This window comes from Amblyraja radiata, chromosome 21 (genome assembly GCF_010909765.2).
Source record: "Amblyraja radiata isolate CabotCenter1 chromosome 21, sAmbRad1.1.pri, whole genome shotgun sequence".
In the NCBI taxonomy this organism is placed as follows: Eukaryota; Metazoa; Chordata; class Chondrichthyes; order Rajiformes; family Rajidae; genus Amblyraja; species Amblyraja radiata.
The window spans coordinates 32,422,593-32,440,604 of record NC_045976.1 but is presented as its reverse complement, the minus strand read 5'-3'; the positions used below and the strand labels follow the sequence as shown (position 1 = coordinate 32,440,604).

Sequence of the window (18,012 nt, the reverse complement as noted above, 5' to 3'; positions counted from 1 at the left end):
CGATTTGAACAGCCTAGAGAAAATCGCGTTTTAAACCCGCCCCCTCTAAACGGCGCCAAAATCGCGCACACCCGCAGATTTTCAAAGACGCTTCAGGTAGGCTTTGCAACATACCTAATTAATGATTTAGACAAGGGAATTAAACGTAACATCTCCAAGTTTGCGGATGACACAAGGCTGGATGGCAGTGTGAGCTGCGAGGAGGATGCTATGAGGCGGCAGGGTGACTTTGATAGGTTGGGTGAGTGGGCAGATGCAGTATTATGTGGATAAATATGAGGTTATTCACTTTGGTGGCAAGAACAAGGCAGATTATTATCTGAATGGTGTCAGATTAGGAAAAGGGGTGGTGCAACGAGACCTGGGTGTCCTTGTACATCAATCACTGACAGTAAGCATGCAGGTACAGCAGGCAGTGAAGATAATGGCATGTCGGCCTTCAAAGCGACAGGATTTGAATATAGGAGCAAGGAGGTCCTACTGCAGTTGTACAGGGCCACACCTGGAGTATTGTGTGCAGTTTTGGTCTCATAATTTGAGGAAGGGCATTCTTGCTATTGAGGGATTGCAGTGTAGGTTCACCAGGTTAATTCCCGGAATGGCGGGACTGACATATGATGAAAGAATGGGTCGACTGGGCTTCACTGGAATTTAGAAGAGAGGGGATCTTATTGAAACATATAAAATTCTTAAGGGATCTGACAGGCTAGATTCAGGCAAAATGTTCCCGATGTTGGGGGAGTCCAGATCCAGGGGTCACAGTTTAAGAATAAGGGACAGGTCATTTAGGACCGAGATGAGGAAAATCGTTTTTACCCAGAGAGTTGTGAATCTGTGGAATTCTCTGTCACAGAAGGCAATGGAGGCCAATTCACTGGATATTTTCAAGAGCGAGTTAGCTCTTATGGCTAAAGGAACCAAGGGATATGGAGAAAAAGCAGGAAAGGGCTACTGATTTTGGAAGATCAGTCATGATCATATTAAATGACGGTGCTGGCTCAAAGTGCCGAATGGCCTACTCCTGCACCTACTTTCTGTGTTTCTATGTAACTTAATGTAAGGCCAGGCTTTGTTAACTCTTGGCTCCCATTTAAGAATTTCAAGACTGTTTTGCTTCCAAGTCAAAATGGTCCTCACAACAAGGGTACACAATGTGAGCATCAGGAAATGATAGAGAAGCTTGAAAGTGCACTCCACTAAACTCAGGGACAGTAACTTTCATTCTGTTATCAGTTTTTTGAATGGTCCTTCCATAAGCTTGGATACTGTCTGGTTCGCCTCTATCCCATTGCAAACATTGGACTTTATCTATGAAACTGGCGTGATGTGATGCTGAGAGCTGTTTTCAGGCAACTGAACCATCCTCTGCTGTTACTAGACAAATGAACCGTCCTCTCACCAGCAAGAGTGCAGTCCTGACCTCCCATCTACCTCATTGGAGACCTTTTAACCATCTTTAATCCGACTTTATTTTGCCTAAATGTTATACCCTTTATTCTGTATCTGTCCACTGTGGGTGGCTTGATTGTAATCATGCATTGCCTTTTCATTGACTGGATAGCATGCAAGAAAATGCTTTTCACGTTCCTCGATACACATGACAATAATAAACCAGAACCTTAAGACTGTTCTGTTATGCTATTCCAACTTTCACAAGTCATGTATTGGGCCATTCTTTGGAAAGTGAACCAAATATCACATACGTCACTTAAAGTAATACCTTAAAAAACTATTGTAAGAGAATAATCTTATTCATTGCTATTTTCCTAGCTACAGAACTATAATGCAAGTCTGCTAAGGATATGAACATTCTAGCTTTATAAAATTCACAAGAATTTGTAAGATAAAACAGTTATAAAAAAACGCTTCCGTGTGAGGTCACACACGTGACCAGTCATATTTGACCTCTGACCCCAAACAAACATTGTCAGCATAACATATGAAGATTTTTTTTCTCACATAGACCACAATGAAAATGATTAATAGTAGCAACAACCAGCAAGGAGAGGATTAACAATTGCCTCAAGCTGAATCAATAAAGTTGCAAATGACATTGTTTCTTCATCTTGAGACAAACTGCTGACTTGGCAGCTCCTCGTGAGACATAGGACATCCGAAGGCTGTACGAGGGATAGTCACCAATTCATTTCTCGCATCCAATAACATAACAAAAATATCTCAGACTTTGAGAAGGAAAAGATGACAGACTGAGTGGAATAGAATGAGTGTTCCTCAGATTCTAGCCTAGAAAGAGGGTTAAGACCTATTTTCAAGTCTGCAGAGGCACAAAACGAGACAAATTCAGGTCATGGGCCACATTTATCTGATTTAGAAATACTCCTGATCAACCCACCTCAGGCCACTTAGCTATTCAAACTTTTGCATCCTCAGTGGCATGGGTTTCATTGCTCCAGTGCTCTGAAACCTCCATCACAGTAAATCACATTAAGCCCCTCATTTAAATATGTTGGGTGCTCCATGACTATTTTCAGATTTTCAGCAGTGCCAGGGATGCCAACAAAAAAATCCTGACAAGTACTAGATGGATGCCTGTAAAGTATCCTCAGGGCACAACAAAGTTGGGCTGCTCATTTCATCCTTGTTCTTTTGAAGATGCCTATATTCACAATAAGGTCTGATTTTACTGCCTTATTTCAAATTGAACAATGCAAGATCAGCAGACTTGAACAGATATTAGAATAATTGATTAATGACATAAATGAGCTTAATTGCACAAATGTTGTGAGTAAGCTTTTTCAGACGCAAGTTATCTCTGTCCAATATCTCCACATCTGTCGCACCCAGTCATCAGGCAAATCCCCAAGATGGATCACGATTGGACTAAATCTTTCTTTTCTGTATCTTATATCCTGAAATAGGATCCTAGGTCAAAAATAACCTTTTGAAACTAATGTGTATCTTGATTTCAATCCATTGACCAATTTGATGATGCATATTAGATTTGGTATGAATTCGTAACATACCCAAAAGTGAGGTATTAATCTGGCAAAACTGCAAAATAGGACCACACCTGAGAGCACATAATAGACAAAACCAAATGATTTGCCAACGAACACATGTAACATCACGGTTTTGCATATTCTTTACTCTATCAATTTACTATCAATTTAAGGGAAATAATCATGGTTCAATGAAGAGTTCAGACAAGCATGTTAGGAGCTGCATCAAGCATGTTTAGAAATTTGGCCCTTCGAGCCAGCATCACCATTCATTGTGATCATGGCTGATCGTCCCCAATCAATAACCCCGTGCCTGCCTTCTCACCATATCCCTTGATTCCACCAGCCCCTAGAGCTCTATCTAACTCTCTTGATTTGGACTCCACTGCCCTCTGTGGCAGGGAATTCCACAATTTCACAACTCTCTGGGTGAAAAAGTTTTTTCTCACCTCAGTCTTAAATGACCTCCCCTTTATTCAAGATCAGATCAGAGACCAGGTATTCTGTCATGAGTGAACCTCAAATTTCTTTCTACCATACACAATATAAAAATTAGAAGTACGATGAAATACTCTCCATGCTTGAAAGAGTCCCATCTGATGTCACTTCTGCCAAGTGGAACTTGAAAGACACTGCATTCTCCCTGTCTGTTCCCCTCATGATTTTATATACCTCTGTAAGGTCACACCTTAAGCCCCTATCCCACTTAAGCGATTTTTCCGGCAACTACAGGCGACTAGTCTATCGCCACATCAGGGCTCTCACTTAACTTTTTTTCCCTGTTGCCAGCCTTGGCTGCATTTTAGGTTGCCCAATGACAGTTTAGGTGGTCATTTAAGACGGTTTGCATGACGCGTGCAATAATCTGCTCGGACGAAGTGCGTAGTTACTAATCGGAATTATGCTCAATGAAGCATTCACATATTATTTCTGCTTCAAATAATGTCACAAACTAAACATATTCACCAATCAAGACATGATATATACCACAATGACATGCAGCAAAATTATAATACAATATCTCAACTCTTTTTACACATTGCAATTAATGCAATTTCTATTAATTCTTTCCACTTCCAAACAAAAATGTGGTTGGATTATTCAGCGTATGATCAACCTGTGTCAATAAATCCTGGACCATGGTAACATATATGCTTAACCATGCGCACTACACATTGATGCAAGCATGTTTTCTGTGAAGGACCGAAAATTACCATGACATGGCCATAGCATGGGTCGTTATTGCTATTGGTACAGAAACACTCTCGCTTCTCACATAATTTATCCATAACAAAATATACAGGTTACAAGGACATTTCTAAAGGCATTTTATGATAATAGCTGTTAAAACCGACTATACCCATCTGACATTACATTAACTGACAAGAGATGGCCAAAGGACATAACTGCAGCAAATGTTATTTTGGTAATATGTTTAAAGATGTCAAAACGCCACATTACCGGACATTCAGATTAGATGTACATGCTGTGAACAGCAATGAAGAGGGGGGGGGGGTCAGTACAGTGTGGACAGGGCCGGCCTTAAGCCGATTGGACCGATTCCTCCCAATCGGGCCCCAAGCCTAAGGGGGGGGGGGGGGGGGGGGGGGGGGCCGTGTTAATTTTCCATATTTCGTAAGGAAATACAAATTCGCTTGCTAAACAAATATTTTAAAAAAACATTCGCCATACAGATTTTTTTATCAAACAAACATGGATAACAACCACTGCATGGCCATCAGACACAAACGATTTGTTAACTACTACTGTAGCACTTGTTAACAGCCAGTAGTTAACAAGTAGTTATACAATGGGTCATCAATGCATCGATCCACATTCCTCAGTAAATGTAATTGAGTTTTGAACAAGTATTAATGACGCCACGTTCCTTTGAATACAATTCATAGAAACATAGAAACATAGAAATTAGGTGCAGGAGTAGGCCATTCGGCCCTTCGAGCCTGCACCGCCATTCAATATGATCATGGCTGATCATCCAACTCAGTATCCCGTACCTGCCTTCTCTCCATACCCTCTGATCCCCTTAGCCACAAGGGCCACATCTAACTCCCTCTTAAATATAGCCAATGAACTGGCCTCGACTACCCTCTGTGGCAGGGAGTTCCAGAGATTCACCACTCTCTGTGTGAAAAAAGTTCTTCTCATCTCGGTTTTAAAGGATTTCCCCCTTATCCTTAAGCTGTGACCCCTTGTCCTGGACTTCCCCAACATCGGGAGCAATCTTCCTGCATCTAGCCTGTCCAACCCCTTAAGAATTTTACGCGGCCCCTTAAGATTAATTCACGCGGCGTCATTAATACTTGTTCAAAACACAATTACATTTACTGTGGAATGTAGATCAATGCATTGATGATACATTGAGAATTTCTTAAAACTCACCATCATGATTGAGGGCTTCTTCTTGGTGAGCTTCTTGGTGTGCAGCAGGTTAGTCATTCAATTTACCTACCGACCCACGTAGTGTCTCTCCGTCATTCTTCACTCCCTCCCTCTCTCTCTCTCGCGTGCTCTCTCTCTCCCACTCCCCATCTCGTCTCTCTCGGCATTCCCGGAATCATTGACGTTTTGCGGTGGACAAAAATGCTGGAGAAACTCAGCGGGTGAGGCAGCATCTGTGGACTGAAGGAAATATGCAACGTTTCGGGTCGAAACCCTTCTTCAGACCCGGATATTTCCTTCGCTCCATAGATGCTGCATCAAGCCCTGTGCGAGTTCACCCAAGAGCTCTCCAGAGTTTAAAATCTCTGTGTAGCATCTCTGTTCCTGTCTTCAAATTCCCACTTTGAAATAAAATACAACTTTCGACTTAAAAACTTTTTAAAAACCCACACGGTTGCAGGGAGAACGCACAAACTCCACACACACAGCACCAGTAGTCAGGGTCGAACCTGGGTTTCTGGCACTGTAAGCCAGCAACCTTACCGCAGCACCACTGTGCCGGCCGAAAGCTGCTCTAATTATTACTCTTAATACTCTTTATTAAACAGAAAATATTAAATGTAGGGAATATTATACTTGGTACCAGTTTATTTTGATGTAACAAAAATGACAAAGCATAAACATCCGCTCACAGAATTACATGTTGCAAAAACTACCACCGTGTACTGCATTGTACAGAAAATTCTATGGTTTTTATATAAAGTTTGAAAAAAAACTTCTTAAAAAAGCATCTGAAAATCAACTTCTTGGACTACAGAAGGATGGAATAAATACGAACAGTTGATACATCCCTACCTGGAATGCTGATTGGCTGTTGTAATTCTTAACTTCTTTCTTTCCTCCTCTAAATAAAAGGACCCTTGCACAACTTTCCTGCAAGTGAATGACAAGGACAGTTTAACACACTTCAAGAACATGTTTTAAAGCCATAAACATTATTGTAAATATTTTGTTATTTAACAAATGAAGTAAATAAATTTAATAAATAAATGAACAAATAAATATCTTAAAGCCATGAATAAACATGTCTCAAAGACAAAATTTCCCTCCTGGGATAAAGTTCTGTCATATCATAGCATATAGATTATAACTGCATGAATTATATATTACATAGACTCTTTTATATATTACAAACTCTTGAAGATATACTGGCATATACTCTATATGTGTATAATAAACAAAATGGGTTACAGTTTGACATAGTGTATATTTTAAGAGAGTAATGTAGTATTAGAGACAAGAGTGTTTTATTGTCATACTAGACTAAGTGGGTGTGGGGGAGGGAGGTGGAGAGGGTGTGTGTGCGGGAGGGAGGTGGTGTGGGGGAAGGAGGGGGGTGTGGGGGAAGGAGGGATGGGAGTGTGGGCGAGGGAAGGGGGTGTGGGGGGGAGAGAGCTCGGAGGAAAGATGGGGTAGAGCCATGGGGAGAGTGGAGTATCACGGAGGAGGGGGGCAGGAGCCAGCGAGGGGGATCAGAAGGGAATGATCTGGAGCTGGGGGGGCGGTGCACCCGGCCCCACCAGTGCCCGGCCCCGGCTCCACCAACACCCTGCCCCGATCCCACCAGCACCTGGACTCAGCGCCAACAGCGCCCGGCCCCGACCCCAACAGCGCCCGGGCCCAAGCCCTGCCCCGGCCTTACCAGCGCCCGGTCCCAGCCTCAGCCACACCAGCGCCAGCCCCAGCCGCAGCCTCACTACAGCCTGGCCCCACCAGTGCCCGGCCCCACCAGTGCCCGGCCCCCTCACTCCTCCCCATCTACCTCCTCACTTCCCAGGATCTCGAGGTTGCAGCAGTGGGCCTCGCAGTCAGCCGGGATCTGGGCCGCTCCCCACTCTGTTCGCTCCGCTCCTTCAACTTTATTGTGACAGAGGGGCTGGCCAATCAGTGCGGCGATGGTGCGCCGGAAGAACCGTCGCCGTCCCAGCCTGTGTGTCGCCCTCCCGGGTGCCTGACAGGAGAGGAGACGAATCTGCGAATGTGCGTTTATTAAGATTTTTAAATCTCGCTAACTTTTACAATATGCCACCAATCGGAACTAAACTTGTTGTACTCGTAGCACAAGGGAACGGTGAGTGAGCTGGTAAAAAATCATAGTGGAATTGCGTACCGTTTTTGCGCAAATAGAAAATCTGCGCAAACCGGAAGTGCGCAAGATCAGGGTTTTAGTTATGTACTAGACCAAGTGCAGACCCGTCGGGTCAGTTCCCCAATGCATGCTTGCGGGAGGGGGGGGGGGGTGTGGCATGCGGCGTCACACACACTAACCACCCCCACACACACTAACTACCCCCCTTGATATTATATTAATATTATTAATTTGCTCCTTTTACCCCATAACCACTGACGCATAGCCCCCAACTCGCAGGCGCGTCCAGAGAGGAAGGGGGAGGGGGGAGGGCTAGAGAGTGAGGGCAGAGAGAGAATGGGGAGAGACAAAAGGGCAAGCCGATCGTGGCTTCCGCCAGCGTGACAGAGCTGGCCGGGCCGGGGGGGATGGGGGGACGGGGACGGGGGGGACAGACAGACGTCCCCTGTGACGGGTAGATAGCAAAGATCCAATAGCGGTATAGGATATTTGGAGGAGAGGGGGAGGGGGAGGGGGAGGGGGAGGGGGAGGGGGAGGGGGAGGGGGAGGGGGAGGGGGAGGGGGAGGGGGAGGGGGAGGGGGAGGGAGAGGGAGAGGGAGAGGGAGAGGGAGAGGGAGAGGGAGAGGGAGAGGGAGAGGGAGAGGGAGAGGGAGGAAGGAGAGGGAGGAAGGAGGTGAGAAGATGAGGGGGGTGAGAAGAGGGGGGGGGGGGGGGTTGGAGGGGAGCCGGTCCTGTGAGTGGGCTGTCAAATGAGGAGAGAGAGAGAAGCGGCTTCTGACTCTGGAAATCCACAGCTGGAATGAGAGCGCAGGCGGGCGGGGCTTCACGAGCTGCACCGACAGTGAGGAGAAGGTTCAGTGGGGGGGGTTCAAAATCTGGGGAAATAATTGACCGAATTTGGAGGGGAGTGCATTTATGAAATCATAAGTTAAATCCCTACCAAAATTGTATCATTGAAGCTATGGCCAAGAAAGCAAACCAATACCTCTACTTATTTAGAATACAAAATAAATTTGGCATGCCTCCAACAATTCTTACCAATTTCTACAGTTGCACTCTCCACAAACCATAATAAATTCCAGAGAATTATGAGTGCAGCCCAGTCCATCCTGCAAACCAGCCGCAACCTGCCCCGCCCTGCCCTATTAACTCCATCTACAACACATGCTTCCTCGTTAAATAGCCAATATGATCAAGGACTATTTACACCACCCCACTCCCATCAGACAGAAGATACAAAAGCTTGAAAGCACATATCTCCATGCATTTTAACAACCTGTCCCGTCCCCGAAGGATGTAGATAGTTGTTTCCTTTTAGCACAAATTGTTATACTCATGTATGGTTTGATTGTACTGATGTATGTTATGATTTGCCTGGATAGCATGCAAAATCAAATTTTTTTTATTGTGTCTCAGTGCACATGGTAATAATAAACCAGTACCAGGTCTGATCTTGTATGTGTGTATATGTGGTTGTCTTTACATCTTCGCAAAAACACCACGCGGTAACAATTACATTTTTACATATTCTGATTCACATTTTTCTCCCTATAGGCAGAGATCACCTCACTGTACATTTTATGCTTTATTTCTTGACTTATTCTCGACATTACTGATGAAAGTTTAAAAAAATCAAAAGACTTTGAATTTAAAATGACCAGCTTCAAATGGTGACGTCATAATGGCTCGACAGCAGTGATCAGCTTCACTGAAGATTTCATCCTATATTTCACATTATTCGCGATTAAGGTTTTAAAAATGCCAACTTTAACAAGATTTTTACTGTTACAATCCTTCCTCCCAGCTTTCACCACACTTCGATACCAAATTGCAAGACAGAAACACTCTGAACTTTTCACTTCAATGGGATTTTTCAACTGGAGGGGAAGGGCCAATTGGTATTGCAGTTGGAACTGATGCGGCAGGCAGGGGAAGTGCAATTAGAATTTTTTTTAAAGTCCACTGCTGAGGGAGGCAGGGGAGTGCTGGAATCTTACGTTCGGGAACGGGCTAAGTTGCATTGGGGGAACGGCTGAGTGATGGAATATTGCATTGGGAGTCCACACAGTTGGGGAGCAGACATATTCTGATACACATTTTTCATTAAAATCATTCCTGCCAGCTTCCAACACGCTTCGAAACAATGTTGCGACACATGAACACTCTGAACTTTTCACCTCACAGGTGGGGGAAGGCGAATTGCTATTGCAACATGCAGGGGTAGTGTAATTTGAAATTTTTTTTAAGCCCGCTGCTGAGGGAGTCAGGGGAGTGCTGGAATCTTACGTTCGGCTTGAGTTGGAGGACCATGCCTCCCGTGGGGGCTACGGGTAGGGAATGTGTGTGTTGGGGGAGCGTTGGGGTCTGCAATTGGTTTAGTATAACTTTGAAACTCTCATTTGTATGTGTGTTTATGTGTGTGTCTTTATATTTTCGCAAAAACACTACGCGGTAACAATAAGATTTTTACATATTCTGACTCACATTTTTCCTGTCTAAGCAGTGATAAGCTTCACTTAAGATTTTCTGCTTTATTTCACAACTTATTGCTGATTAAAGTTTAAAAAAAAGTTAAAACTCCCTTTTAAAACGACCAGCTTCCACTGATGACATTACAATGAGGAGGGGGGGGGGGGGGCACCATAGGCTGGCTCAAGGCCATTTCACACACAGAATATTCAGGTTCCGAGCTTTGGGTGACGTCAGGGGGAGGGCCGTATTTCCAGAACATTCGTCAAACGCTTCACCACCTACCGAATGGTCGAACTGCTTCATTCTCACTACTTGATGCACTCTTTCATGCTCATTCTGATGTCACAATGAGGTGAGGGGCACCATGGCTCAGGTCAGCGCCCGTTTCACACACGCCCGCTTGCCGCCTCACTCGGGTCCTCAAGTCCACGCCCACCCGCACTCGCTTGGGTCCTCGGCTCGACGCTCGCCCGCCGCCTCGCTCGGGGTCCTCGTCCGCCCGCGGCCTCCTACGGGGTCCTCGGGTCGATGCCGGCCGGGTGCCTGGTGGGGAGGCTGCTGCCGCGGGCCAAGCCCGGTGACTGGGCCTGGGCTGGAGCAGAGCCTGAAGCTAGAGTGAAGGCCGAGCCCGGGACTTGGGATGGGGCCGTGACCGGCGCCAAAAAAGAAGCCGCCGGTAGAACAAAGGATGAGCCGGGCTCGGGGATGAGCCTGTAAATGAAGTCGGGGCCTGGACTGCAGACTGCGGCGGCCGAGCTGACTATGAGAACCAGTCTACAGCCAGGGCCGGGCTGAGTATGAGAACCAGGCCGAGTTCCAGTTGCTGGCGCTGCTCTACCACCTGGGTATGTGGTGCGACAGGGAATGGGAGTGAGGGGAGGAGGATGTGGGAAATGAGGAGGAGGGAGATGGGGTGTGGTCTCTACATCCCTCCCTCTCTGCCCCTCTCCCTCTCTACTCCCCTCCCCCTCTACCCCTCCCCCATCTCTACCCCCCTCCCCCTCCTTCTCTACCCTCTCCCGCTCTACCCCCTTCCCCCTCGCTCTCTACCCCCCTCCCTCTGTGCCACGCCCCCCTCTCTGCCTCCCCTCCCTCTCTCTACCCCCCGCCCTCTGGCCTCCCCCCCCCCCCCTCGGTCCTCCCCACCCAAGGGCCACCCCCCCCCCCCCCCTCCCTCTCTACCACCACTCCCTCTCTAGGGAGTTGTGAGTACTGGGACCTATGGGTGAGTGGTGGAGTATTGTTTTCGGGAACCAGTCCTCCCCTGTGACTCAGCACGCCCCCCCACCCCTCACTCTCTCCCCCTCCCTCTCCACCCCCTCCCTCTCTACCCCCCTCACCCACTCCCTCTCTAGCCGGGGGGGGGGGGGGGGGTGTGGTGTGTGTGTGTGTGTGTGTGTGTGTGTGTGTGTGTGTGTGTGTGTGTGTGTGTGTGTGTGTGTGTGTGTGTGTGTGTGTGTGTGTGTGTGTGTGTCGCTGCAGGCGGGTCCCACTTGGTCAAGTATATACTAAAACCATTATAAATACCACCTGCTGACTGTAAGAAGTGGAATGCAACATTGCAAATGGTTATCCTGTGGAAATGTAGCACCATGTTTATAAGTACAGAAACAACGCCTCTATAATATGCACTGTATTAATATAGTTGATCTTATTATATTTGTTACCTTATGTTATACTTATTACCTATTTGTTAGCCTTTAGGTTCTTCATAACCATAGGAGACATAGAAGGAAGTACATTATGCATCAAGAAAAACAGTACATGAGTATATTGTAAATTCAGAAATACATCACTACACATATTAATGCATTGGCCTGGATGACAAACATATTGGGAAACAGGATACATATTTGGGATACTATAAGCACAGAAATAAATTGCAAACTGATAGACAGTAGACAATAGGTGCAGGAGTGCCTTATATTATTAATAGTTATTATTAATTTTATTAATAGTTACAACACCGTGTATGATATAAATATTGATTGATTGAACTATATCAAAAATACAGCATTAACTGCACAATACAAGAAACCATTAGAAATGGCTTAATATATATTAAATCCTTAAAGATACATTTTTCCTATTTCAATAACTGTTGCATGTTCTTACTAGCTGAAGTAATTTCAAGAATAAAGAAAGATGATTGTTAGAGCTATAAAATCTCAGCCTAGTTTTTTGCCACACAAGTTCCTCATGGCAGTGTCTTAACCCGCTTTGCAAAAAACATTGCTTCATCAGTGAATTATTCTCCAGGACAAGGTCAAATGGTTGGCTGGGTGACAATTGCAGAAGATTCAATGCCACTCATAACTCATCAAAAAATTAAGTACCTAGTGGCTGCATATACTGTGGCAGGCAACATTCAGGTATCAACTGAGAGGTTGCATCTGTGTGACACGTATCAGGCAATGACCATGCACAACAACAGGTAAACAACAGGCAACCATCTCCCCTGGACATTCAATAACATTGTTATTGCAAAGTACTGTACCAGCTGCATGTGGGAGAACAAATAGGTATAACATAAGGTAACAGATATAACAAGATCAACTATATTAATACAGTGCTTATAAAAACAGGTCAGAGTAATGTACAGTGCCCTCCATAATGTTTGGGACAAATACCCAACATTTATTTATTTGCCTCTGTATTCCACAATTTGAGATTTGTAACAGAAAAAAAAATCAGATGTGGTTAAAGTGCACATTGTCAGATTTTATTGAAGGGTATTTTTATACATTTTGGTTTCACCATGTAGAAATTACAACTGTGTTTATACATAGTCCCCCCATTTCAGGGCACCATAATGTTTGGGACACATGGCTTCACAGGCTTGTAATTGCTCAGGTGTGTTTAATTGCCTCCTTAATGCAGGTCTGAGAGCTCTCAGCACCTCATCTTTCCTCCACTGTCAAAATCAACTGTTTGGAACATCATTAAGAAGAAAGAGAGCACTGGTGAGCTTACTAATTGCAAAGGGACTGGCAAGCCAAGGAAGACCTCCACCACTGATGACAGACGAATTCTCTCTGTAATAAACAAACACCCCCAAACACCTGTCCGACAGATCAGAACACTCTTCAGGAGTCAGTTGCAGATTTGTCAATGACCACTGTCCGCAGAAGACTTCATGAACAGAAATACAGATACTACATTGCAAGATCCAAACCACTGGTTTGCCGTAAAAATAGAATGGCCAGGTTACAGTTTGCCAAGAAGTACTTAATAGAGCAAACACGGTTCTGGAAAAAGGTCTTGTGGACTGATGAGACGAAGATTAACTTATATCAGAGTTATGGCATGAGCAAAGTATGGAGGAGAGAAGGAAGTGCCCAAGATCTAAAGCATACCACCTCATCTGTGAAACACAGTGATGGGGATGTTATGGCCTGGGCAGGTATGGCTGCTGAAGGTACCGGCTCACTTATTTTCATTGATGACACAACTGCTGATGGTAGTAGCATAATGAATTCTGAAGTGTATAGACATATCCTATCTGCTCAAGTTCAAACAAAAGCCTCAAAACTCATTGGCTGAGCCCAGCCTGAGGGAAACGGCGCTCCCATCGGGGAGGCCCAGCCCCAGGGAAACGGCGCTCCCATCGGGGCGGCCCAGCCCGAGGGAAACGGCGCACCCATCGGGGCGGCCCAGCCCGAGGGTGGAACGGAGCTCCCATCGGGGCGGCCCAGCCCGAGGGAAACGGCGCTCCCGTGGAGGCGGCCCAGCTCGAGGGTGGAACGGCGCTCCCGTGGGGGCGGCCTAGCCCGAGGGAAACGGCGCTCCCATGGGGGCGGCCCAGCTCAAGGGTGGAACGGCGCTCCCGTGGGGGCGGCCCAGCTCGAGGGTGGAACTGCACTCCCGTTGGGGCGGCCCAGCTCGAGGGTGGAACGGCGCTCCCGTGAGAGCGGCCCAGCCCGAGGGAAACAGCGCTCCCGTGAGGGCGGCCCAGCCTGAGGGTAACGGCGCTCCCGTGAGGGCGGCCCAGCACAAGGGTAATGGCGCTCCCGTTGAGGTGGCCCAGCTCGAGGGTGGAACGGCGCTCCCGTCGGGGCGGTCCAGCTCGAGGGTAACGGCGCTCCCGTCGGGGCGGCCCAGCTCGAGGGTGGAACGGCGCTCCCATCGGGGCCGCCCAGCTCGAGGGTGGAACAGCGCTCCCGTCGGGGCGGCCCAGCTCGAGGTTAACGGCGCTCCCGTCGGGGCGGCCCAGCTCGAGGGTGGAACGGCGCTCCCATCGGGGCAGCCCAGCTCGAGGGTGGAACAGCGCTCCCGTCGGGGCGGCCCAGCTCGAGGTTAACGGCGCTCCCGTCGGGGCGGCCCAGCTCGAGGGTAACGGCGCTCCCGTCGGGGCGGCCCAGCTCGAGGGTAACGGCGCTCCCGTGAGGGTGGCCTGGCGCGGGGCTGAGACGCTCACGTGAGGGCGACCCGGCTCGGGGCTGGAACGGTGCTCCGGTGGCTGAGACGGCGTTCTGGCGGCGGCGGCCTGAGTCCGCGGGCCAGTGGACGACGTCGTCAACAGCTGCGTCCGCTGGACTGAAGGACGGCAGCTTCGACCACCCCGGGCCGCGATGTTTGAACCGGCCTGTTCGCGGAGCTCGGTGAGCCGCGGGACTGATTTACCATCGCCCGGTGGGGTATTGCCTCAGCGCAGAGGGAGAAGAGGAGGGAAGAGACTGCAGCCCTAAGATTTTTGCCTCCATTACAGTGAGGAGGTGCTTGGTGGACTCACTATGGTGGATGTTAATTTGTGTTTACTGTCTGTTTTGTTGACTATTATTGTATTATTGTATGTATGACTGCAGGCACGAAATTTCGTTCAGACTGAAAGGTCTGAATGACAATAAAGGAAATTCAATTCAAGTCAATGCAATTCATTCTACAGCAAGACAATGATCCCAAACATACTGCGAAAGCAACAAAGGAGTTTTTCAAAGCTAAAAAATTGTCAATTCTTGAGTGACCAAGTCAATCACCCGATCTGAACTCAATTGAGCATGCCTTTTATATGCTGAAGAGAAAACTGAAGGGGACTAACCCTCAGAACAAGCATAGGTTAAAGATGGCTGCAATACAGGCCTGGCAGAGCATCACCAGAGAAGCCACCCAGCAACTGGTGATGTCCATGAATCGCAGACTTCAAGCAGTCATTGCATGCAAAGGATATGCAACAAAATACTAAACATGACTACTTTCATTTACATGACATTGCTGTGTTCCAAACATTATGGTGCCCTGAAATGGGGGGGACTATGTGTAAACATTGCTGTAATTTCTACATGTTGAAACCAAAATGTATAAAAATACCCTTTATTAAAATCTGACAATGTGCACTTTAACCATATGTGATTTTTTTTCTATTACAGATCTCAAATTGTGGAGTACAGAAGGCAAATAAATAAATGATGTGTCTTTGTCCCAAACATTATGAAGGGCACTGTATCTTGAAGTAAGTCACTCATCTCCCAAAAGCCTTTTTAAACCTTACATGACACTTGTCAGAAATGTAATACTTCCCATTTACCTGGATTAATGCAGCTCCAAGACCCAAGAAGCCTGAGAGTGTCTATAAACCTGCCTGGCACCCCATTTGTCATCCTTCATTTTAACTAATTTCACTACTGACACACTCATGCCAGCTGTGTGCACCCATAGTTATGTAAATTTTGTAAGGCTCAAGCCTAGGTCCTACAACCAGAATCTCAATTTACTGATCTAAGCAGCCAAATGAGTAGGAGGGTTGGCTATCCATCATGTTCTCGACTGCCCAACTCTTGGAATGTAGCAACTGCACATTTTTCAAGCATAGATTTGGCAACTCTTGAGCTTCTCCCCAAAGTCACATACCCAACTATTATCCCTTGAAAAATGCCAATGGTGTCAGACTTGGCTAACTCTTTTAGTAAAGCTTGCAATGATTCAAATATACTCTGTGCATTCATTTTTACTAATGATTCAGTTATAATTTTAATATTCTAAAGACCTTTTATTTCAGTGGAAAACAGACTTGACATCATATGAGTCAATTTATACTGGGCACTTTGCATTAAACGATCTCTGTTTTAAATGGTGAGGCATCTTCAATTTACTTGTATTCCTACCGAAAATTAATCCTTCGCAAGTGTAAAATAAACATTTCTGGGATTAAGGGATTCGAAGTGTAGGGATTAAGATAAGAGTAGGGATTTGTATGAAAAGTGAGCATTGAGATGATTTAATAACAGTGAATTTATTTATCCTCCTCACCTACTAGATCATTAATTCTTTGCCAATTTCCCAAAAACTACAGTCACCATTTATTATGTTATATTTTAAGACATGGACATCATTGCTTCACAACAGATAACCTAGGCTTCAGAATGTGGTTTAAATCATTTTTTAAATTTAAGGTGCAATAATTTACTTAAAATGTCAAGTTTTCATAAGAATTAAATGCTTAATGATATTTTACTCCTAATGGGATGATATGGACTAATGCCATGAAACTTGGGATATATATCAAAAGATAATAGTACCAATGTCCTTCGACTCATAGAAAGCACATACACAGAGGAGAATAAAATGGAGGAAAGTCATACCTGACACTAAGCCTTCTAAATCAGTCAGTCTCTTTCTCCAAATGAAATACGGTCAAACTACATTGCTAACACAGACTGTTTATACTCACATAAGCATTGCTGAAGAAGAAACCATAGCAACCTGAAATAATCATTTTTTTTCATAAAATCAACCCACACTTGGCATAAATTTCAGGGCACAAGGGTTGTCACAAGATATGATGTCTGTGGGAAGAACCGCACTGCAAATGCACTGGAGATGCCCTTGTAACTTTAGCTTCTCTATGCTTCTAAATACATTGTAAATTTACAACACAATTAAAGATTTTAAAAGTCTATCATTATATTGGAGAAAGAAAATGATTGGATTGATGGTAGATAATGCTTGGCAGAACAGAGTGTCACTGCAGAAAAACAGATTGGGTGTGAAAATACCTGCCTTATAATCACAGTGCAGTTCTTTCTTGTGATACTTGATCTTAATTCTGGACATAACTACCACATTAAGTTCCTGAACTATCGCTTTAGTGGTCAATCTGTGTGGAATTTAAGAAAGGCAAAGATATCTTTTCCAGTTATTTCTTCATTCTTCTGTGAAACTTAATTATTTTTTAATCCATGCATAAAACCACAGGTTTTATTCTACCTTGAGAAGCTGAAGCCAGAGTGGGAGAGCAGCCATCTTGCTAGAGAAAAAAAATCTACTTTAAAAAACCAGCGTGAAAACAAGGACGAGTGTTGTTTTTTTATTGAGTTTAGTGTGTCGCGAATTGAGGAGGTGGGACTTGGATTGAAGCAGGCGTCCGATTGGCTGAGCAAGAGGTAGAGGGGTGAATAAAAGGAAGACAAGGTCTGGCGGAGCGGCTGTTTTAAGGAAAAGTGCAACTTGAAGCTTTGGCTTGAGATGCTTTGGAGAGAAGGACTGAGGAGCTGACTTGTCAAACCCATAGCAGAGCAGCAGTAAGCGGGAAGCGTAAAAAGCAGTTGGGAACACACAAGGGAGGCAGGCTGGATCATGTGATGTGCTGTAGCTGCACGATGTGGGAGCTGGTGGCCCTCTTGGTGATTCCTGGAGACCACATCTGCAGCAAATGTTGGTTGATTGAAGAACTCAAGCTCAAAGTTGACGACCTGAACTTCAAACACTGCGACACATCCGGGACAGGGTGAATTAACTGGATGTAGTGTTTCTGGAGGCAGTCTCGCCAGAGAGTAATTGCTTCCAAATAGGCCCGTGGTCGTGAGGAGGGTGTGACTGCAAGTGAGGTAAGCAGGGGAATTATGAGAGAGTTAGATTTAGCTCTCAGGGCTAAAGGAACAAAGGGATATGGGTAAAATGCAGGAATGGGGTACTGATTTTAGATGATCAGCCATGATCATATTGAATGGTGGTGCTGGCTCGAAGGAGTAAGGTGGGCCAAAAATTGTAGCGCTATCGTGTACCGTTTTGGCATAATTTCAGGATCACACTCA

The 18,012-nt window shown here is 45.7% G+C and overlaps 1 protein-coding gene across 10 annotated transcripts in view; it reads right to left on the bottom strand.

The window, feature by feature from the left end:
• shank3 (SH3 and multiple ankyrin repeat domains 3) overlaps positions 1 to 18,012 on the bottom strand; it is a 541,235-nt gene that overhangs the window by 315,759 nt on the left and 207,464 nt on the right. For all 10 annotated transcript variants that reach the window (XR_004415240.1, XR_004415241.1, XM_033039988.1 and 7 more), the window contains exon 9: positions 6,216 to 6,293. Coding sequence is in view for 8 of the 10 variants with exons in the window: in XM_033039988.1 (XP_032895879.1) it covers positions 6,216 to 6,293 (78 nt within the window). In the remaining 2 variants the exon portion in view is untranslated. The remainder of the gene's footprint in view (positions 1 to 6,215; positions 6,294 to 18,012) is intronic.